The following is a 21,661-nucleotide window of genomic DNA, read 5'->3' as shown; positions in this document are numbered from 1 at the left end:
GGGGTCCAGCACCGAAAGTTACCCAGCATTTGCTCATATTGGGTTGAGGGAAAACCCCGGAAAAAAACCTCAACCAGGTAACTTGCCCCGACCGGGAATCGAACCCTGGTTTCGCGGCCAGACGCGCTAACCGTTATTCCACAGATATGGACTCCATATATATATATATATATATATATATATATATAGTCTCCGGGGTTTTCCCTCGACTCAATATGAGCAAATGCTGGGTAACTTTCGGTGCTGGACCCCGGACTCATTTCACAGGCATTATCACCTTCATCTCATTCAGACGCTAAATAACCTAAGATGTTGATAAAGCGTCGTAAAATAACCTACTTAAAAACATACATACATACATACGTACGTACGTATGTACGTACATACATACATACATACATACATACATACATACATGACACGGCAAAACCAGAGCATACCTACATAGATTTAAAATTATAAACAATCCAACATGCCCATGTCAAATTAGCCACCAAACGGTAGACCACTTATTGTTCGATTGCAAACTATTAGATCAGGAAAGAGATGCTTTAATCGCGGCTGTATTAAGAACTGAAAACTGGCCACCTAACAAAGAGAACCTCTTAAAAAAATATACTAGGAAACTTATACAATTTGTAAATAATATACCTTTTGAGAAAATTAGCCAGTTGTAGAAAAAAAAAGAATTTTAAATAATGTTAAATGGAAATGGTAGAAATTGTAAATAATTGTAAAACTAGAGTATCATAAAAAAACAATAATTTTACAAACTGCAATAACATCACAGTCTAACAGTAGATGGTAAACTATAAACGGTAGACAGCTATAATTAATTGTGACCTTAGAACATTTTATAGAAAAAAATTAGAGAAAATTGTGGAAAAGAAAATAATGCAAATCAGATTGTAAATTTTAAGTTCCAGAAAATCAATATAAATGCAGCATATATGTCGAGAGAAATAAGTGAATGGCAAAAACAAAATCAACTGATCTTCAAATTAGATTGTAAACTTTGAATTGTTATACAGGGACATCATTTTATTTTTACTAACATTTTTAATATTAACCTGTCTATACCTTTAGAGAACCGGAAACACCGCTTGCTCCCCCCTCCAAGACTGGAGTTCGATGATACTGGCGTAAAACACAATCACTCTACTAGGTATAGGAAGGAAGAAAAGTAGTTCATCCATTTGCGTAAACTAGGAAATATCGCGATTTTGAGTTTGATAATTTTCATTAGGTTTTTCTTTAATCAAAGTACAGTACTGTAAGTATTAAGAATAAGTGTTTTTACTCACGAAGTGAGTTATCCATGCGAACGTATTCATTATGCGGTGTATATTATACTGTCTACAGCATATTAGCGTACAATATAGAGAAAGAAGTTAAATTGAAAAATAATCATAATATGAATATTTAAACACAATTTTGAAAATGGTGCCCGTTCATTTCGATACAGGCTTCAGTTCTTTTGTGCATATTATCGCACTATAGACTATTGCATCTAATTCCAATTGCCAGTTTCGTCCTTCGTACTAGTAACTCATGTTGAAATAATTCTGTACCTACTCTACGTACTGTAAATTCAATCTTCACTTCTGCCCGACCCGAAAATATAAAATTACTCAGACATGCTGTCTACTGTCCGTCCAAGTGGTTATGCTGCAAGATTGTAGAAAGGGAGGAAATCACGTCACAGTTAATTACTTAACGAGGCCCTTTTATTTAAGTTAAATTAAACAGCTGTATAATATTACGTAAACGTCCAATTCCTAAGAGAAATTAATGTTTTCAGAAAAGAGCTAAGACAACCCAGCTTTTACAGAGGGGCGAGCAGAAGCAGGTGGGGGAAATCGGGATGCGACGTAGACAAACGGGCAGTACCTGTGCGATAATATGATTCAATATTGAAAGCTCTTTCGTCACTGGAAAACGCGAACATATTTCTGGAACGTACTATACTCAGTAACTCAGTACTGCTTACTATCTGCGGTCTTGGCTCTGTGTGGAGTTGGAACTTCATTAGTAGAAGGGATGGGAGTGAAGTACATTCAAAAACTCAGGTACAATAAAAATTGAAGTAAAAATAAAATGATGTCCCTGTAGATGATTGTAAATAACTGTAATATTATAAGAGAGCTCAGTGCATGTAGTATTACTCAGTGTAATGGAACATGCCGTTTTTAATAAATACAAAAAAATAGATACATACATACATACATACATACATACATACATACATACATACATACATACATACACTTTTATATATTTAGATTAACATTTAAATGTTTAAAAAACAACTGCAATATTAAGAAACTGGTGTTAGTACTTTTGTTTTACAAACAATATACTACTGGGTTCAAAAAGTTCCCGGAATTTTACTACCATTTTTCGTATTGATATATAACAAGGGATATTATACGTTTGTTTTGTTGGTAACATTCATGATGTCATTTCCTTAAAGTTTGTTGATAATGGCGATTGTTGGTTTTGAGTTGTAGGCAATTGTTTATCATAGTTTTTTGTTTGTTCGTCGCATTTTGTAATTATGTCCACAGAGCAACGTACAAACATCAAGTTCTGTGTTTTGTTACACAAAACTCCTGCAGAGACATTAAGATTGTTGGAAGAAGCATATGGCGAAGTAGCAATGAAAAAAACTCAAGTGCATGCCTGGCATATACGCTTTTCTGGTGGCCGCAATAACATCAAAGATGACGTACGCAGCGGCCGACCAACAACTGCAACAAATGAAGCAATCGCTCAGCGTGTGCGTAATGTTGTGAGGGACGACCGACGTAAAACCATAAAAGAGATAGCAGCAGAGGTCGGAATATCAGTCGGAAGTGTACACAATGTTCTTCACAAGCATCTCAACATGCATTACGTGTCTCAGAAGCTAGTTCCGAAAATGTTGTCGGCAGAACAGAAAGAAACAAGAATGACTCTTGCTGGGGACATGATCAGTATGGCTGATGAAGATGGTGATTTGTTAAACAAAATTATTGCTGGTGATGAAACTTGGTGCTACTTGTACGACCCAGTCCCTAAACGACAGTCATCTGAGTGGAAATCGAAAACATCTCCTCGGAAGCAAAAATTTCCTAGGGACACTTCCAAAGGCAAAGTTATGTTGCAAGTTTTCTTCGACTCTCAGGGTCTCATCCACCATGAGTTCATTCCACAAGGTCGTACTGTAACGAAAGAATTGTACGTAGAAATCCTCCGTCGCCTCCGGGACGCAGTGAGAAGGAAACGTCCAGAAAAGTGGGTAGAAAACAACTGGTTCCTTATGCATGACAATACACCTGCTCATCGCGCAATTATTGTAAAGAATTTTCTTGCCAGGCACAACATAACTGCTTTGGATCACCCAGCATACTCTCCTGATCTCTCACCACCTGATTACTTTCTGTTTCCCCGTCTGAAAAGTCATCTGAAAGGACGGAGATTCAATGCTGAAGAGGTTATCGCAAACGCGACGAGAGCACTAAGACGGGTTTCACAAAATGGCTTCCAGGCCTGCTTCCAGGAACTCTACACGCGTTGGCAAAAGTGTGTTGTTGCGGAAGGCAACTATTTTGAAGGGAATGCTGTAGAATAGTGTTTAAGGTACGTTGTTTCTATGATACTAGCAAATTCCGGGAACTTTTTGAACCTAGTATGTAGATAATCAAACAGAAAGAAGTCATATAAAAATAACAACATAAAATTTCAGGTTCCGTTTGAAGTTTGTACATCACTGTTTTCTTAGTCAAACAGGCTGTTTATTCATATACTGTACATAATCCATCATCCTTCCATATAAGTGCAGTGAAACCTCTCATTTACGGACATCGAAGGGACGTAACAATCTGTCCGCATCTGGGAGGTGTCCTTTATTGGGAGGGAGGCTCCCCAATCTAGCAGTAAATTTATAATATGCGTTATGTATCCCTTCAAGCTTTAAATGAAATGTATTACTGTAGTTTAATTCTAAATATAATATACTACTGTAAATGCTTTGCAACTTTGAACTGCAGTAGATAGGACTGAAGAAGGAAAATAAAATAGGCTACTGTGCCATGCAATTTCATTCTAGATCTACAGTTATGCAGTGCTGTAATTTACAGTTTTCAACTTAACCTTTACTTTCAGGTGCCATGTCTCTCGAAACAGAACAACTGATTGAAGTGAAGAGAATAATCCTACTAACCCAATCACGTGTCGAATACAATTTCACCATCGCGGAAACCTTGGACCCATCAGATAGGTCAAATTTTATGACTCTGTTTATCCACCCGCTTCCAGCTAACAAGGGGTAGTCGGCTGGGTTAGTGGTAGCCTACGAGACTCCTATTGTCTTCTTTCATGTTAAGGAATTTCTGTACAGATGCCTCAAACTAGCAAGCTGTCTCGTTCGCGCAGGCGCATAGAGCACTTCTCCCCTACCACTGTCCGCCTACTGCTGTGCACTGTGGACTAGAACGGTACAGCTCAGTTCTAATAACAGTTGAGAAGGCTGCATAGGGAGGGTACATCTTGAATACATTGTCAAGAGATCAACTTTTCAGATAATATGACTATACCTGGGTATCGGAGCCTAGGTGGGCCCCCTCCGTTAACTCTACTACTTCCCCTCTCCAGGCAGCTTCCTAGTTTGAGGCATCTGTACAGTTCTCAAAACTAAATTTTCCATTTTTGTAACACATTAGGTCTTGAAATCCAAGTTCTGTCTGCAGTCAGGAGGTAAAGCAAGCTTAAGGACTGTGAAACAGATGTCCTTGTCCTTGTCTGAGAGTGTCCGTAAACGAGAGTTAAATTTATCATTATTTCTATATTATTTCAATTGGGACATAAAAATCTGTCCGTATTTGAGGAGTGTCCATATCTTGGGGGTGTCCGTAAGGAGAGGTTTCACTGTATAGCCCTTGATGTCCGCGCACGACGTCAAGGTCAGAAAAATGCACTTGCTATGACATCACTGCCCTAAGGCAAAAGATATCCGTCCAGTTAACTTTCGCAATGGCTGCTCAAGTGATTATTTACTATCACATAGACTGCATAATTCTGCAGCAATTCTCCGGTTATGAGTCTCTGCGCCTACGACATTTTCCATTGCGAAGGTTATTTATTTAAAATTTTCTAATTAATTGTAATGTAATGTGTATGAAATTTAAATATTATAAACAATGACTGACTTTACTGACAATAGCAAATAATAGTACATTATGCAACGAGCCTATAATGAAGGTAATTAAGAAGTGAGTATGGATATTTATGAAACGAGCGCAAGCGAGTTTCATAATTTTCATACGAGCTTCTTAATTACCGTTATAGGCGAGTTTCATACGACTTTTTATGCTCGACCGTATTTCTAACTTGATATTATTAATTTTATTGTATCTGACCTGGAGCAATGTCCCGTATGTTGTGAGATGTGCGCAGACGCGAAAGTATTGATTTTTTCCGAGGAACAGATGTCCACATTGACCTTGCTAGGCCATAAGAACCTACAGAGATAACATTGAAATTAAATTAGACCGTGAAAAACGAGATGACAAATTTAATTTATTTGAATATTATTTAGAATTAACGCTAATTATTATAGTAACAGAACATAACCTTCTGGGACAGTATTGGATTTCCAGTCTCCGTGACTTTTCGCTAATTCTCTTTCGATTGCATATCCGAGAATAATCGATACTTGCGGTTTTATAACGGTAGAAAGCTGACTGTCATTGGCTGAACAGTTGTAACCTGAGTCGTCATTGGCTGAAAGACGTGACCTTTAATGAGTAGGTGTACTTTAATGACATGCATTAAAGGTCTGCTACCAGGTGTATAATTACTACATTTCGGCATGGTCGAGCATAAAAGTAATTTATTTCGGTGCTTAATCTGCTAATAATCGTGCTTCAATACTATTGGTGTAATATGAATAATGATCGACAATCCATAGTTACAAATATAATATTTTCATGTCTTCACGATGTTATCAACAATCAGCTTTATAATTTTAAACATTAAGCCCGTTCTCATAGGGGTTGTCACGTAGCATTTCCAATTGTTTACTTTCATATTTTCAAATCTTACTGTTACAATTTTGTGTGGTACACGTGTTTATTATTGTAGGAGATCGGTTAGCTAGTCCACACCTGTGGAGTAACGGTCAGCGCGTCTGGCCGCGAAACCAGGTGGCCCGGGTTCGAATCCCGGTCGGGGCAAGTTACCTGGCTGAGGTTTTTCCGGGGTTTTCCCTCAACCCAATACGAGCAAATGCTGGGTAACTTTCGGTGCTGGACCCCGGACTCATTTCACCGGCATTATCACCTTCATATCATTCAGACGCTAAATAACCTAGATGTTGATACAGCGTCGTAAAATAACCCAATAAAATAAAAAAAAAATCGGTTAGCTAGAATGCCTAAATTCAGTAAACCTTTGAAAAGTAAACTTCATGCTTACATTACAGCTTGCCCAAGTCAAGTCTGCGAGTGGGGATATCGGGATGGAATGTAGAGGAATGTAGAGGAAAAACAGAGTTGCCACATAGATCACTTGACGCTCAGATTTCAACGTGTGCACATCGTTTAAAATACACTACGGAGCGCACGCATTTTTTGTCCTTGTCTTCAGATAAAGGCAACAGTTACGCTGCCTCCCCCCTCATGCAACTTTCTCCACGCTTGCCAATCAGAACGCCAAACCTCACTGTCAAGCAGAAGTAGAAGTACAGTCTATTTCAAAGCGTCTTGAATTGTTACCGCTCTATGAACTGAAGCACAGTCATATGAGACTGTACTGGTCTCCTCTCGTTACCGCCTCCTTTCACTACAGAAATGTCTCCAACTTCCCCTCTCGGCTCGCAGATTTAACTTCGTCGAGTTGTAGTGAATTTGGTGCCCATGTCAGCGTTGCCATATTTAGCGATAAGTCGCTAAATCTAGGGAATTTGGAATCAGTCTCGGCGACAAATTTTTTAAAATAAGATTAGCGACTTTTCTGCTGATTTTTATATATTTTAATATAGCCCTATAACATTTAAAACGTGTTAGATTTCACAAAAACAATTGTGATCAAACGCTTGAGTGAAAATTTCCACACTTACAATTTGCCAGAAAGTGTAGTGTCAACGATTGGATCAAGTGCAGTGTAGTCACAATCAGCTGTTCCCACAGCTTCCACCTCAACGTCACAGCCGTCAACAATACAACCAGACTCCGCAGAAAAGGGTGACGACGACGAAATTATACTTTTCTTCGCGTATGTATGTTTCTCTTATTTTTATTTAGTGATATTTATTCTTAATTTTTGGCGGCATTTCTGAGGATTTTTTAACAAACTTTGGAGAGATTTAGGTACTTTTTTGTTGAAAAGTTAGCGAGATTGTATAGCGATATGTTGGCAACAGTGGCCCATGTGTTTTCAACCGATGGAACAGTCTTGTTATGTAAGGTTTATGAAAAGACAGTTAATCACGAAAAAAAAGTATTTTATAAGTCAACATGTGTCACCTACGAAGTAGATATGTGAGTTATGTTGATATAATTTAAATTTATTGCTAAAACATATTATGCCTCTTTAAAATTTATAATGCCTTTTTCTTTACGTTTTTATTCCCTTTTTTACCTGCCTATTTTAACTATTATAAATGCCTGAACATTCGGGCTCTAGTCATTACTAAAACGAAGTAACAAGGAATTCGTAGAATTACGTGAAAAGTTTATGCCGTTCGTGATTGTTATTGTGAGTGTGGTTTGGATAGTAGGATGTTTGAGACATGGAACAACTTTTTTTTTTCTTACATTTCTGTCTTCTTACTCCCCGCATTTAAATTTAACAAGGCGGATACTTCTCGCTAACTACTTCATAATCGCTTCCTCATACCATGAAGTCTAGTCTCGAGACAACAATGAAATTGATATTCAAAACAATACAAACATCAATAAGACGCCAATGTCAATACACAGTTAAGTAGGCCTACTTTAGAATTACAGTATGTTAAATGAACTATTTCCGTCATTATACTCCCCGCACCGCCATTTATGCACGAGTAATAATAATAATAATAATAATAATAATAATAACAACAATGATGTCCACACCTGTGGAGTAACGGTCAGAGCGTCTGGCCGCGAAACCAGGTGGCCCGGGTTCGAATCCCGGTCGGGGCAAGTTACCTGGTTGAGGTTTTTTCCGGGGTTTTCCCTGAACCCAATAGGAGCAAATGCTGGGTAACTTTCGGTGCTGGACCCCGGATTCATTTCACCGGCATTATCACCTTCATTTCATTCAGACGCTAAATAACCTAGATGTTATTACAGCGTCGTAAAATAACCAAATAAAATAAAAATAAAAATAACAATGATTTATTTAATCTGGCAGATTTAAGGCCATACGGCCTTCCCTAACACTCATCCAGGAGCAAAACTGCGTTACAAAAAAACTACAAATTTACAAAGTACACTACAATTTTAGACAGAAACCTGAATAAGATAATAATAATAAAATGTAAACAACAAGTAAGTAGAAATCAGACATAATATATAACATATAGAAAGAAAGAAAAAGCATAATAAAATGTGAACAGCAGGTAAAAATAAGTGAGACATACAAAGTATTAAAAAATAAGACAATTATTGATAATAATAATAATAACAATGATTTATTTAACCTGGCAGATTTAAGGCCATACGGCCTTCTCTAACACTCAACCAGGAGCAAAATTGCGTTACGAAAAACACTAAAAATTTACAAAGTACACTACAATTTTACACACAAACCTGAATAAGATAATAATAATAAAATGTAAGCAACAAGTAAGTAGAAATCAGACATAATATATAACATACAGAAAGAAAGAAAAAGCATAATAAAATGTGAACAGCAGGTCAAAATAAATGAGACAAAGTATAAAAAATAAGACAATTATTGATAATAATAATAATAATAATAATAATAATAATAATAACAATTATTTTTTTTAACCTGGAAGATTTAAGGCCATACGGCCTTCTCTAACACTCAACCAGGAGCAAAACTGCGTTACGAAAAACACTAAAAATTTACAAAGTACACTACAATTTTACACACAAACCTGAATAAGATAATAATAATACAATGTAAACAAGTAAGTAGAAATCAGACATAATATATAACATACAGAAAGAAAGAAAAAGCATAATAAAATGTGAACAGCAGGTCAATATAAATGAGACATACAAAGTATTAAAAAATAAGACAATTATTGATAATAATAATAATAATAATAATAATAATAATAATAATAATAATAATAAATAAGAATAGTAATAATAGTAATAATAATAATAATAATAATAATAATAATAATAGTAATAAAATAGTGCAGTACAAAGCATACCATGAATGCAATATTTTTAGGTACACACAGTAAGGAAAATTATGATTATATATAGCTCAATTATCGCATTATAGATATACCATTATCGGAAAATATGAAAACAAAAATATAAAATAAGTTAAATATCACTAGAACATAAAAAAATGTGAATACGTGGAAATATGCAATACAACACTTGTCATAATAGTAAGTTAGTTTGGCAACTCGTCATAAGATAATTTTCTAACTTGGATTTGAAAGATTTCAATGTTCAGCAGCCCTTGACTTCAAGCGGGAGAGAGTTCATAGTGAATTCATTATGATGTCATGTTAATTTGTTTCACCCTTATGTTTTAACACGGCCAGCTGGATTCATCATATATTTCCAGTTATTCAAGGTCTACTGTAATTCATGACGTCACCGTATTAGCAGAAAATGTGGCCAGTTTTCCCGAATGGCGTCTTCATAACCGTTTTACATGAACATAAAAAAGGAATTGTGCCGGAAATTCTCCATGAAGTGCAAAATCGAAGGTGGAAGCCATTTTCTAACCGTATTAAATAAATGAAGCTACAACGATACTACAGTGCGAACTGTGGTTGGCGTTAAAATGGGCCCTATAAATAATTATTTGAACTCTGATTCAAGTGTAGCTACCAATCAGAACGCTTCGGTTTACAGTAATGACGACTCACACACCTCCTGCATCGCTCCACCAATCAACGTTCACCAGCACTGTCTGCAGCAGGCATCTGTGGAGATACGGGACTCCCAGAGGTTGTTTGGTTTGTTTTTATGTCCCGACACAGACATATATGGTAATAAATATATGTGTACTGCTCGTGCCTCACTTCCTGAGCTGTTTCTTTGCGGGGCGAGACGCAGAGGGGGGGGGGGGAGTAGGAGGTGCTGGGTACCGCATGTGCGTACTACCCTACATTCAACACTTCGGCCTTTTCAGGATTCCTTTCGTCAGGTATGGAGCAAGATCAGCCATGGACAAGCGAATGTATAGGCTATCCTCTCACAAAACAGATTATGTCCTCATCAATTCCTGTAACTAAACACTAATACCAGTGGTACACTACAGTCTCTACTCGAGATTACCGACCTAATCGCGATTACGGTTATCATGTGTACACATCCGTAAACTCTTTCTTCAATGGCATTGTTTCTCAAACTTTTTCCACCGCGAAAACCCTTTTAATCTAAAGTGTAATAGCGGAATCCTTGTAATATTTTATTAGTATTTAATAATTAACAGACAAGTGGAAGCTAGTATCTCAATAATTCTGTTCAGTAGGACTAATGTATTTGCTCTTTTAAGCCTGCAATCTGGTTTAATGGCGGAAAGTTGTAGTCTCATTTCTACTGTACTTCTGCATTTTGTCTTTTCGATATTTTGTTTTAGTGATCACATACGCAGAGAATCCAGTGATGAAAGTGATGAGTATTATGGGTATTTTCCGTTTTAGATGTTCATTAAACATTATTATTAAGCATATTCTTGGGTTATTATTATTATTATTATTATTATTATTATTATTATTATTATTGGTGATTTCATGTTATTATTGATTCATATTTTCGTAACATTTATATATTTTTATAGTATCCACTAAGTATAAAATAGCCACCGGAGCAGCCCAGTCGGCTAAGGTGCTTGCCTATCGATCCTGAGTTGCGCTCGAGCGCGGGTTCGATTCCCGCTTGGGCTGATTATCTGGTTGAATTTTTTCCCCGAGGTTTTCCCCAACCGTAAGGCGAATGTCAGGTAATCTTTGACGAATCCCCGACCTTATCTCGCCAAATACTATTTCGCTATCATCAATCACATCGGTAGTAGTTGATACAATGTCGTTAAAAACCAAGTAAAAAAGTATAAAATAAAATTTAAATTCACATAGGGCTCACGGAACCCCGGAACATACTTTGAGAAATGCTGCTCTATGGTAATTCAGCAGTTGTCCAGACTGAACGAAGAGTGGCCTAGTGTGTACATACATTTTAGGAAATCGCCATCAGAGATAATAGCGATAGTGGTAACCACGATTACAGTATCCAGTATTATAAACAGTAAAAACCCCTGCACTGGCATAGGATAATGTTTTCAGAACATGTAATATGCTGCCGTGCCGCCACGCTGTAGCTGACGTGCCGGTCCGTGCAGACCAAGTACTGCCCGTGTCTCACGTCCTGAACCGAGAGCTCCCTAGTGCTTATAACCACGCCTCTTAGGTCTGCTCGGACCGGCACGGCAGTTGCAGCGTGTGGCACGTCAGCATATTACATGTGCTGAAAACATTATCCTACGTCATTGCAGGGGTCTTTACTGTTTATAATACTGGATACTCTAATCGTGGTTACCACTATCGCTATTATCTCTGACGGCGATGGCGATGTAAATACACACCAGGCCACTCTTCGTTCAGTCTGGACAATTGCTGAATTGCCATAGAGCAGCATTTCTCAAAGTATGTTCCGGGGGTTCGTGAGCCCTATATGATTTTAAATTTCATTTTTACTTTTTTTACTTGGTTATTTAACGACATTTTATCAACTACTAGGTTATTTTGCATCGATGGGATTGATGATAGCGAAATGGTATTTGGCGAGATGAGGTCGGGGATTCGCCAAAGATTATATGACATTGGCCTTACGATTGGAGAAAGCCTCAGGGAAAAAACCGAAGTAGTCCTCAAGTTTCTTACAAAAAGGCGAGCTAGGAAGTTTTCACAAACAAAGCATTTTAGTTTTCATTCATTCATAGTGTTCTACCTAAGGGTAGGTCTTTCACTGCAAACCCAGCATTCTACAATCTTTCATATTTTCTGCCTTCCTCTTAGTCTCCGCATATGATCCATATTTCTTAATGTCGTCTATCATCTGATATCTTCTTCTGCCCCGAGCTTTTCTCCCGTTCACCATTTCTTCCAGTGCATCCTTCAGTAGGCAGTTTCTTCTTAACCAGTGACCCAACCAGTCAATTCCTTTTCCTCTTTCTGATTAGTGTCAGCATCATTCTTTCTTCACCCATTCTTTCCAACACAGCTTCATTTCTTGTTATGTCTGTCCATTTCACAATTTTCATCCTTCTCTAAATACATATTTCAAATGTTTCTATTCGCTTCTCTTCACTTCGTCGTAATGTCCATATTTCTGCCCCATACAATGCCACATTCCATACAAAGCACTTCACTAATCTTTTCCTTAGTTCTTTTTCCAGACGTCCGCAGAAGATGCTCCTTTTTCTATTAAAAGCTTCCTTTTCCGTTGATATCCTCCTTTTGACTTCCTGGCAGCAGCTCATGTTACTGCATATAGTACTTAATTACTTACTGGCTTTTAAGGAACCCAGAGGTTCATTGCCGCCCTCACATAAGCCGCCATTGGTCCCTATCCTGAGCAAGATTAATCCATTCTCTATCATCATATCCCAGTTCCCTCAAATCCATTTTAATATTATCTTCCCATATACGTCTCGGCCTCCCTAAAAGTCTTTTTCCCTCCGGCCTCCCAACTAACACTCTATATGCATTTCTGGATTCGCCCAACGTGCTACATGCCCTACCCATCTCAAACGTCTGGATTTGCTTATAGTACACCCCAAGTATTTGAAGCTGTCCACTTACTCTTCTGCCTCATTTAATATTCGCAAGTTTACGTTCTTCATTATTCTTCCTATAACCATGGTCTTCGTCTTGTTTACATTTATCGTCATTCCATAATGCTCATAGCTGTCATTTAGTTCCAGTAGCATATTCCTTTGTATCATCTCGTCTTCTGCTAACAACGCCATATTATCAGCAAATCTTATGCACTTTATTCTTCTTCCTCCTACTATCACTCCTCCCATGTTCTGAAATCAAATCCTCCGAGCAGATGTTGAACAGGGTAGATGATAAAGGACATCCTTGATGTACTCCTCTCCATATTTCACTTCCTTCTGACATTTCTTCACATTCCTTCACCTGACTTTGACCTGGTTGGCGAGTTGGTATAGCGCTGGCCTTCTATGCCCGAAGTTGCGGGTTCGATCCCGGGCCAGATCGATGGCATTTAAGTGTGCTTAAATGCGACAGGCTCATGTCAGTAGATTTACTGGCATGTAAAAGAACTCCTGCGGGACAAAATTTTGGCACATCCGGCGACGCTGATATAACCTCTGCAGTCGCGAGCGTCGTTAAATAAAGCATAACATTTAACATATGAAGATTACTCAACAGTCTTATCTCTTTCCAATCCGCGCCAATTTTATTTAGGGTCCTCATCAGTTTATTCCAGTCCACTCTGTCAAATGCTTTTTCTGGGTCCACAATTAATGCTATGTAACCTACACTTCTTTATTCTTCTCTAAGTATCTTTCGCCAATTGTTCGTAGCAGTCCAATTGCATCTCTCGTATACTGTACCTTTTCCTTCCTGAAGCCAAACCGCTCTTCTTCCAACTCATTTTAGTTTAATTTGATATTTTACCAAATATATTGTTAGATTAACATTTACATTAATGAAATTTGATTAATACTGCCTTTATTTTTCAAACGGATCAGAAAATTTGATTTTAGCAACCTCACAGAGGAAGAGATTCGAAGCAGCAAAAATGGGATTACATAGACCTCTGACGAGATACACTCTCCTGACCACAGAAGAAATTTAATATTTCAAGTATAGAGGTAGATAGATAGAGGTATCCCCGTCACATGCCATGAAGGCATTTGGGGGGCATGGAGGCAGAGCCCCATGCTTTCCATGACCTCGGCACTAGAATGAGGTGGTGTGGTCGGCACCACGCTCTGACCGCCTTTTACCGCCGGGAAAGACCCGTTACTCAATTTTATAGGAGACTGAGTGAACCTCGGGGCCGTTTTGAAAGTTTGGCAACGAGAAAAATCCATCACCACTCGGGATCGAACCCAGGACCTTCCAGTCCATAGCCAGCTGCTCTACCAACGAGCTACCCAGCTTCAATATAATTATTTATTATTATTATTAGGTATTATTATTATTATTATTATTATTATTATTATTATTATTATTATTATTATTATTATTGTAGGGATTCGTAACAAGCTGTTTTTTACGGTGATGGGTTGTTAGCCCTTCGCCCAACCCCCAAGCTGGAAGACCACCCCTTATCGGCTGTCCACGATGTTAGTTGGGAGACCGGAGGGAAAAAGACCTTTAGGGAGGCCGAGACGTAGATGGGAGGATAATATTAAAATGGATTTGAGGGAGGTGGGGTATGATGATAGAGACTGGATTAATCTTGCACAGGATAGGGACCGCTGGCGGGCTTATGTGAGGGCGGCAATGAACCTTCGGTTTCCTCAAAAGCCATTTGTAAGTAAGTAAGTAAGTATTATTATTATTATTATTATTATTATTATTATTATTATTATTATTATTATAGTGAAACCTCTCATTTGGGAGGTGTCCTTTATTGCGAGGGAGGCTTCCCAATCTAACAGCAATTTATAACATGCAATATATATCCCTTCATATGCAGAGACAAAGAGGAAGGCAGAAAATAGGAAAGACTGGAGAATGCTGGGTTTGCAGTGATATATCTGCCCTTGGGCAGAACACTATGAATGAATGGATATATCCCTTCACGGATATTACAAGTATATTAGAAAAAATAGACGAATACAGACCAAACTGTGTTTACATTTAGATCAAATGCCAACAGATCGAATCTATTAGAATCATTCAGGTACAAACCACGCTTAGCGTTTAATAATTAAATAACACAGGCCTGCGATAAAGAAAAAAACTTTTTAGAAAATTTTAGCTCTCCTTTATGTATTTTTGTGAAGTCAAGAATTACATAAAAATGTCATATCATGCAGCATTTTTACACAAAACTATATGTTATGTCTTATAGTACTGACGATTTTGCTGCATCTATAAGCAAGTGTCTTAATGTAAAATTTTGTACTGACATGTTGATGAGCATGAGAAAAATTATCTGGAAGGTTGTGTGATGTAGAAAGTGAAATTCCAGAAGAGTTTACCCATTTTGAACTCAGTGGTTTAATAAGAAATTTAGAATTATCCAAGGAAAAAGCTGAGTTGTTACGCTCTAGAAGAAAAGAATTTTCTGGCACCAAAAACGTTTCTTCATTGGTACAGGAGTAGAGAAGAGGAATTTAGTCCTACTCCCTACTTTTCACAAGAAGGTGCCTTAGTATACTGCAGTGATATTTCTGGTTTGATCCAAACGTTTAATGTTCAGTACGAAGTGGATGAATGGAGACTTCTATTGATTCCTCCAAAAGAAGTCTGAAGGCAGTGATCAGTGCTTTGCACAATGGCAACAAGAATGTACTGTTACCGGTTGGTATTTCCCTCTTACATCGAATTATGCACACTTCATCCCCCTATTATTTATTCGCTCGTTTTCATACTCTCTCTCGCTATCATAATATTAATACTCGATCACAACGCGATAACACGCTAGAAATTCCACTTCACACATCATCGCTGTATTCCTCAGCTTTCACTGTTACTGCCTCTCGTCACTGGAACTCTCTGCCGCCTGAAGTCAAGGGCTGCCGAACATTGAAATCTTTCAAATCCAAGGCAGAAAATTATCTTATGACGAGTTGCCAAACTAACTTAGGCCTACTATTATGACAAGTGTTGTATTGCATGTTTCCACGTATTCACATTTTTTTTATGTTCTAGTGATATTTAACTTATTTTATCTTTTTGTTTTCATATTTTCCGATAATGGTATATCTATAATGCGATAATTGAGCTATATATAATCATAATTTTCCTTACTGTGTGTACCTAAAAATATTGTATTCATTGTATGCTTTGTACTGCACTATTTTATTACTACTATTAGTATTATTATTGCTATTATTATTATTATCATTATTATTACTACTATGCTTATTTTTTATCTTTATTATTATTATTATTATTATTATTAATTGTCTTATTTTTTATACTTTGTAGGCCTATGCCTAATTTATTTTGACCTGCTATTCATATTTTATTATGCTTTTTTCTTTCTTTCTCTATGTTTTATATATTATGTCTGATTTCTTCTTACTTGTTGTTTACATTTTATTATTATTATCTCATTCAGTTTTGTGTGTACTTTGTAAATTTGTAGTGTTTTTGTAACACAATTTTTACTCCTGGTTTAGTGTTAGAGAAAGCCGTATGGCCTTAACTCTGCCAGGTTAAATAAATCATTATTATTATTATTATTATTATTATTATTATTATTATTATTATTTGATACACTTTAATGGAATTATGAGAACCTTGAACTGGTTCTTACAAAGATACAATACAGGGACATCATTTTATTTTTAATTCAATTTTTATTGTACCTGAGTTTTTTAATGTACTTCACTCCCACCCCTTCTACTAAGGAAGTTCCAACTCCACACAGAACCAAGACCGCAGGTAGTAAGCAATACTGAGTTACTGGGTATAGTACGTTCCAGAAATATGTTCGCGTTTTCCAGTGACGAAAGAGCTTTCAATATTGAATCATATTTTCGCACAGGTACTGTCCGTTTGCCTACGTCGCATCCTGATTTCCCCCACCTGCTTCTGCTTGCCCTTCTGTAATAGCTGGGCTGTCTCAGCTCTTTTCTGAAAACATTAATTTCTCTTAGGAATTGGAAGTTTACGTAATATTATACAGCTGTTTAATTTAACTTAAATGAAAGGGCCTCGTTAAGTAATTAACTGTCACGTGATTTCCTCCCTTTCTACAATCCTGCGGCATAACCACTTGGACGGACAGTAGATAGCATGTCTGAGTAATTTTATATTTTCGGATCGGGCAGAAGTGAAGATTGAATTTACAGTACGTAGAGTAGGTACAGAATTATTTCAACATGAGTTACTAGTACGAAGGACGAAACTGGCAATTGGAATTAGATGCAATAGTCTATAGTGCGATAATATGCACAAAAGAACTGAAGCCTGTATCGAAATGAACGGCCACCATTTTCAAAATTGTGTTTAAATATTCATATTATGATTATTTTTCAATTTAACTTCTTTCTCTATATTGTACGCTAATGTGCTGTAGACAGTATAATATACACTGCATAATGAATACGTTCGCATGGATAACTCACTTCGTGAGTAAAAACACTTATTCTTAATACAGTACTGTACTTTAATTAAAGAAAAACATAATGAAAATTATCAAACTCAAAATCGCGATATTTCCTAGTTTACGTAAATGGATGAAGTACTTTTCTTCCTTCCTATACCTAGTAGAGTGATTTGTGTTTTACGCCAGTATCATCGAACTCCAGTCTTGGAGGGGGGAGCAAGCGGTGTTTCCGGTTCTCTAAAGGTATAGACAGGTTAATATTAAAAATGTTAGTAAAAATAAAATGATGTCCCTATATAAAGATCATAACTGGGTGATCTGTGGAGATCTGAGAGAGTTGTACCGCTTCTTGGTCAGCAGGCTGGGTATACTAAGTAAGTTTCCATATTTTCTCAGTGAATGCGACTGCAGAGCAAGAAGCAGTCATTGGGAACAGAAACACTGGGCACAAAGAACATCTCTTGAACCTCACACAAGAGGAAAAGCAACAAACGCAACTTCACCATGAAGAGAAAAAAGCGGTATGAAGCATTTGACTAAATATCATTTGTTAATTATGGCAGTGTAATAGTTTTTGTAAAATTTACCTTTAATATTTGCCACCGGACATATTTTTCCTTCATCACTGCTCCAAATTAAATTCAGTAACGCTGCATTCACGTTGCTAAAGGTGCCAATGCATGTTGCGCAAAAATAGTACGTGATAGAGGAACTCTGAGCTCAGTTTTGGATTCAACACCCCAAGAAATTATAAATGTAGCATATATTTTTATAAAAGTTTCTGTGACTCTTAATTTTTCAGGCCTACGTATTTTGATTTTGTGCAATTTCATTGGAACAGCAAAAATCAATAATTTCAAGGGAAAAATTGTTCCGGGGCCGGGTATCGATCCCGGGACCTCTGGTTGAACGTACCAGCGCTCTCCCAACTGAGCGACCCGGGAACTCCACCCGACACCGTCTCAACCTTTTCCCTTTATATTCACACAACTCGCGTGGGCTGACGCAATGCCAGAGACCCACATCGAGTGCACACAAACTCTGTGTGACTTGGAATTGTGGTTTTCTGTTAACGTACACAGTGACGTATATATTATGCAAATCTAGTCTTTCAGGTGAAGCTTCCTGTAAAGCAGATTTGAATAATTACAAGGGAAAAATTGTTCCGGGGCCGGGTATCGATCCCGGGACCTCTGGTTGAACGTACCAGCGCTCTCCCAACTGAGCGACCCGGGAACTCCACCCGACACCGTCTCAACCGGCCCCGGAACAATTTTTCCCTTGAAATTATTCAAATCTGCTTTACAGGAAGCTTCACCTGAAAGACTAGATTTCCATAATATATACGTCACTATGTACGTTAACAGAAAACCACAATTCCAAGTCACACAGAGTTTGTGTGCACTCGATGTGGGTCTCTGGCGTTGCGTCAGCCCACGCGAGTTGTGTGGATATAAAGGGAAAAGTTTGAGACGGTGTCGGGTGGAGTTCCCGGGTCGCTCAGTTGGGAGAGCGCTGGTACGTTCAACCAGAGGTCCCGGGATCGATACCCGGCCCCGGAACAATTTTTCCCTTGAAATTATTCAAATCTGCTTTACAGGAAGCTTCACCTGAAAGACTAGATTTGCAGCTAAAATCAACTCCAACAAGAATTGAACGGCAAGTTTGTAATAATCGGTAATACTTACGCCTTTCGGTGTGGATATACTCGTAATATCTCTCCAATAGTGTTCGATTAGACATAGTGGAACTCGGATTCTGAAAAGAGAAACATTTACTGTAACATTGAAGTTTAAGTAGATAGCCTATCTATCTAAGTTATATTGGAATTGAGTAATAAGCTTAGATTACTTTTATACCGGATGATTCTGTGCTGTGATTTCGTTACAAATGTTTCGGGATGATAGAGGAGATCATCATGAGCAACGTTAAGGTAGGAACCCGTGACCGAAAACGTTTCGTTTAATAATTATAGATCGTGATGCATGTGTTGTCAGAACGTTTTGTCTGACCAATTTTAGGTTCGTTAATAATTTCAGCGCCAAATTTTGTCCAATATTCTTTTGAGAAGAGTAACTCCATATGTAGATGAAATTATTGGGGATCATCAGTGTGATTTTAGGCGTAATACATAGATTGACTATTGATCAGATATTTTATATTCGACAGATAATGGAGAAAAATGGGAGTATAAGGGTACAGTACATCAGTTATTCATAGATTTCAGAAAGGCATATGACTCGGTTAAGAGAGAAGTTTTATATGATATTCTTGTTGAATTTGGTATTCCCAAGAAACTAGTTCGATTAATTAAAATATGTCTCAGTGAAACGTACAGGAGAGTCCGTATAGGTCAGTTTCTGTCAGATGCGTTTCCAATTCAAGCAAGCACTATCACCTGTACATTTTAACTTTGCTCTAGAGTATGCCATTAGGAACGCACGTTTTAGATTAAAACTTTATTTGTATTATTATTTTTTAATAACACTTATGCCACATTTACGATCTGTCTACAATAGGCAATAAGTAAATATTATAAAGGGATATGACATGAGTGGAGATGTTATCCCATGACAACACTCCAAAAGAAAAATAACAATGTTTTGAATAGTTGTAGTAAAAATGAATGGAAGATCAAGATTGTTTTGATATTTGTTCTGATCACGCTCCAATTATAGCCACAATAAGTGTAACAGTAATTAATAAAATACACTCCCCTTCGCTTTACAACAAACATACAGACTGGAACTCTTTCAGAAGTTGGATAGAAAATAATATCACCCTTAACCTTTCCCTCAAATCAGACACAGACATTGATACTGCCGCTGAATATTTAACAGAATTAATTCAACAAGCTGCTTGGAGATCTACTCCAGTTCTGAGCCCCGAAGAAGAAACTTGCATCAATTATCCAGACGAAATAAAGAAGAAAATTTCAGAAAAAAGAAAACTACGAGCAATTTGGCAAAATCATAGACGACCTGAAGACAAAACCAAACTATGGTCTGTCCAAAACAACTTCCGACCTGACAAATGGCGCCTTTATCATGTTACCATGGCAACCATTCAAATCAACCAATCACGAGAGACGCGTAACCATGGTAACGGGACGGTGTTGCCGTGTCTATGTTTACAAGTTGCACGTGAATACCACGGCCTAGTGGTGAATACAGTGCCCGGAATGACTTTGAGTTGCCTGGTTAGCGCGTGCTTTGTGTGAATTAAAAATATTATTTAGTTGTATTATTGTTTTAGAGTATCGATTATTATTGTGTTTAAATTATATTACACGTATTATCTTCGTTGTCATTGGTGGTGTGTGTAGCTAGTGTGTGTTTTCTAGTTTCTGCGAGAGTTTCTAAACAGATGACCTGTGCAATGTCGAAAGGAAGGAATGGCAGGCAGAGAACAAAGAATATTGAACAAGGTGTCCGTTAAAGAGTCAAGCGCGAGAGATGGTTTGTAACGTAAGAGAGTATTTTGAGAGGGAAAAAGATAATGGCGGACCTCTTTTACCTTTGGCGCAAGTCGTAATGAGAACTGCTGCTTGTGTTAAAATTAATAAGAACACTGTTATCGATATTGGAAAAGAAAAAGGCCGTGCAGATTTTTAATCATAAATATTTTTTATAGTTTACAATTTTTTCAACGCTTTTCTAACAATATTACATTGAAGAATATCGACACTCATAAAAGTAGAGGCTTCTTATTAAATTTAACCTGTTTTTACAACTTACAGTCCCTTCGACGCTTTTCTAACTGTATTACATTGAAGAATACCGGTACTACTACTACTACTACTACTACTACTACTACTACTAATAATAATAATAGTAATAGACTAATAAAAATAATATACACAAATTTTAATGCCTAGTGTTCAACAAATTGGTTAGGAATGTATGTGTTCATGTCAGCCGTTCATTACTGCACTCTATCGGCAGCGCGCTCGCTTACACGAAAGATGGGAAACATGACAACACTGCTCCCCCTTCTCTGTAAACTGTCAAGTCGGAAGTAGTTTTGGTCAAGGTATAAATGAAAGCATCAAAGAATTAAAACAACTTCTCTTTAAATTAAAGAATGAAACCTTCAACGATTATCTTGTAAATCTTAGTGCTACAAATAGAGATGACTATTCTTGCAGAGTAGGCTTTCACGGCCGGAGTCTATAGATCTAGATCCTTTTTTTACGGGCTGAGAGGCCGTGGTCTATT

The 21,661-nt window shown here is 37.3% G+C and overlaps 1 protein-coding gene across 6 annotated transcripts in view; it reads right to left on the bottom strand.

The window, feature by feature from the left end:
• LOC138715849 (very long chain fatty acid elongase AAEL008004-like) overlaps positions 1-21,661 on the bottom strand; it is a 112,675-nt gene that overhangs the window by 51,898 nt on the left and 39,116 nt on the right. For 3 of the 6 annotated variants that reach the window (XM_069848934.1, XM_069848933.1, XM_069848935.1), the window contains exons 2-3: positions 19,133-19,202; positions 5,400-5,501 (exon numbers count right to left, since the gene is read on the bottom strand). In XM_069848934.1, the coding sequence (XP_069705035.1) occupies positions 5,400-5,501; positions 19,133-19,187 (157 nt within the window). In that variant the 5' untranslated portion in view covers positions 19,188-19,202. The remainder of the gene's footprint in view (positions 1-5,399; positions 5,502-19,132; positions 19,203-21,661) is intronic. The other 3 variants (XM_069848937.1, XM_069848936.1, XM_069848938.1) reach the window with 1 other exon arrangement.

The sequence above is a fragment of the Periplaneta americana genome, chromosome 2 (assembly GCF_040183065.1).
Source record: "Periplaneta americana isolate PAMFEO1 chromosome 2, P.americana_PAMFEO1_priV1, whole genome shotgun sequence".
NCBI lineage: Eukaryota > Metazoa > Arthropoda > Insecta > Blattodea > Blattidae > Periplaneta > Periplaneta americana.
The sequence above is the reverse complement of the archived record's forward strand: the minus strand, read 5'-3'. Positions and strand labels throughout refer to the sequence as shown.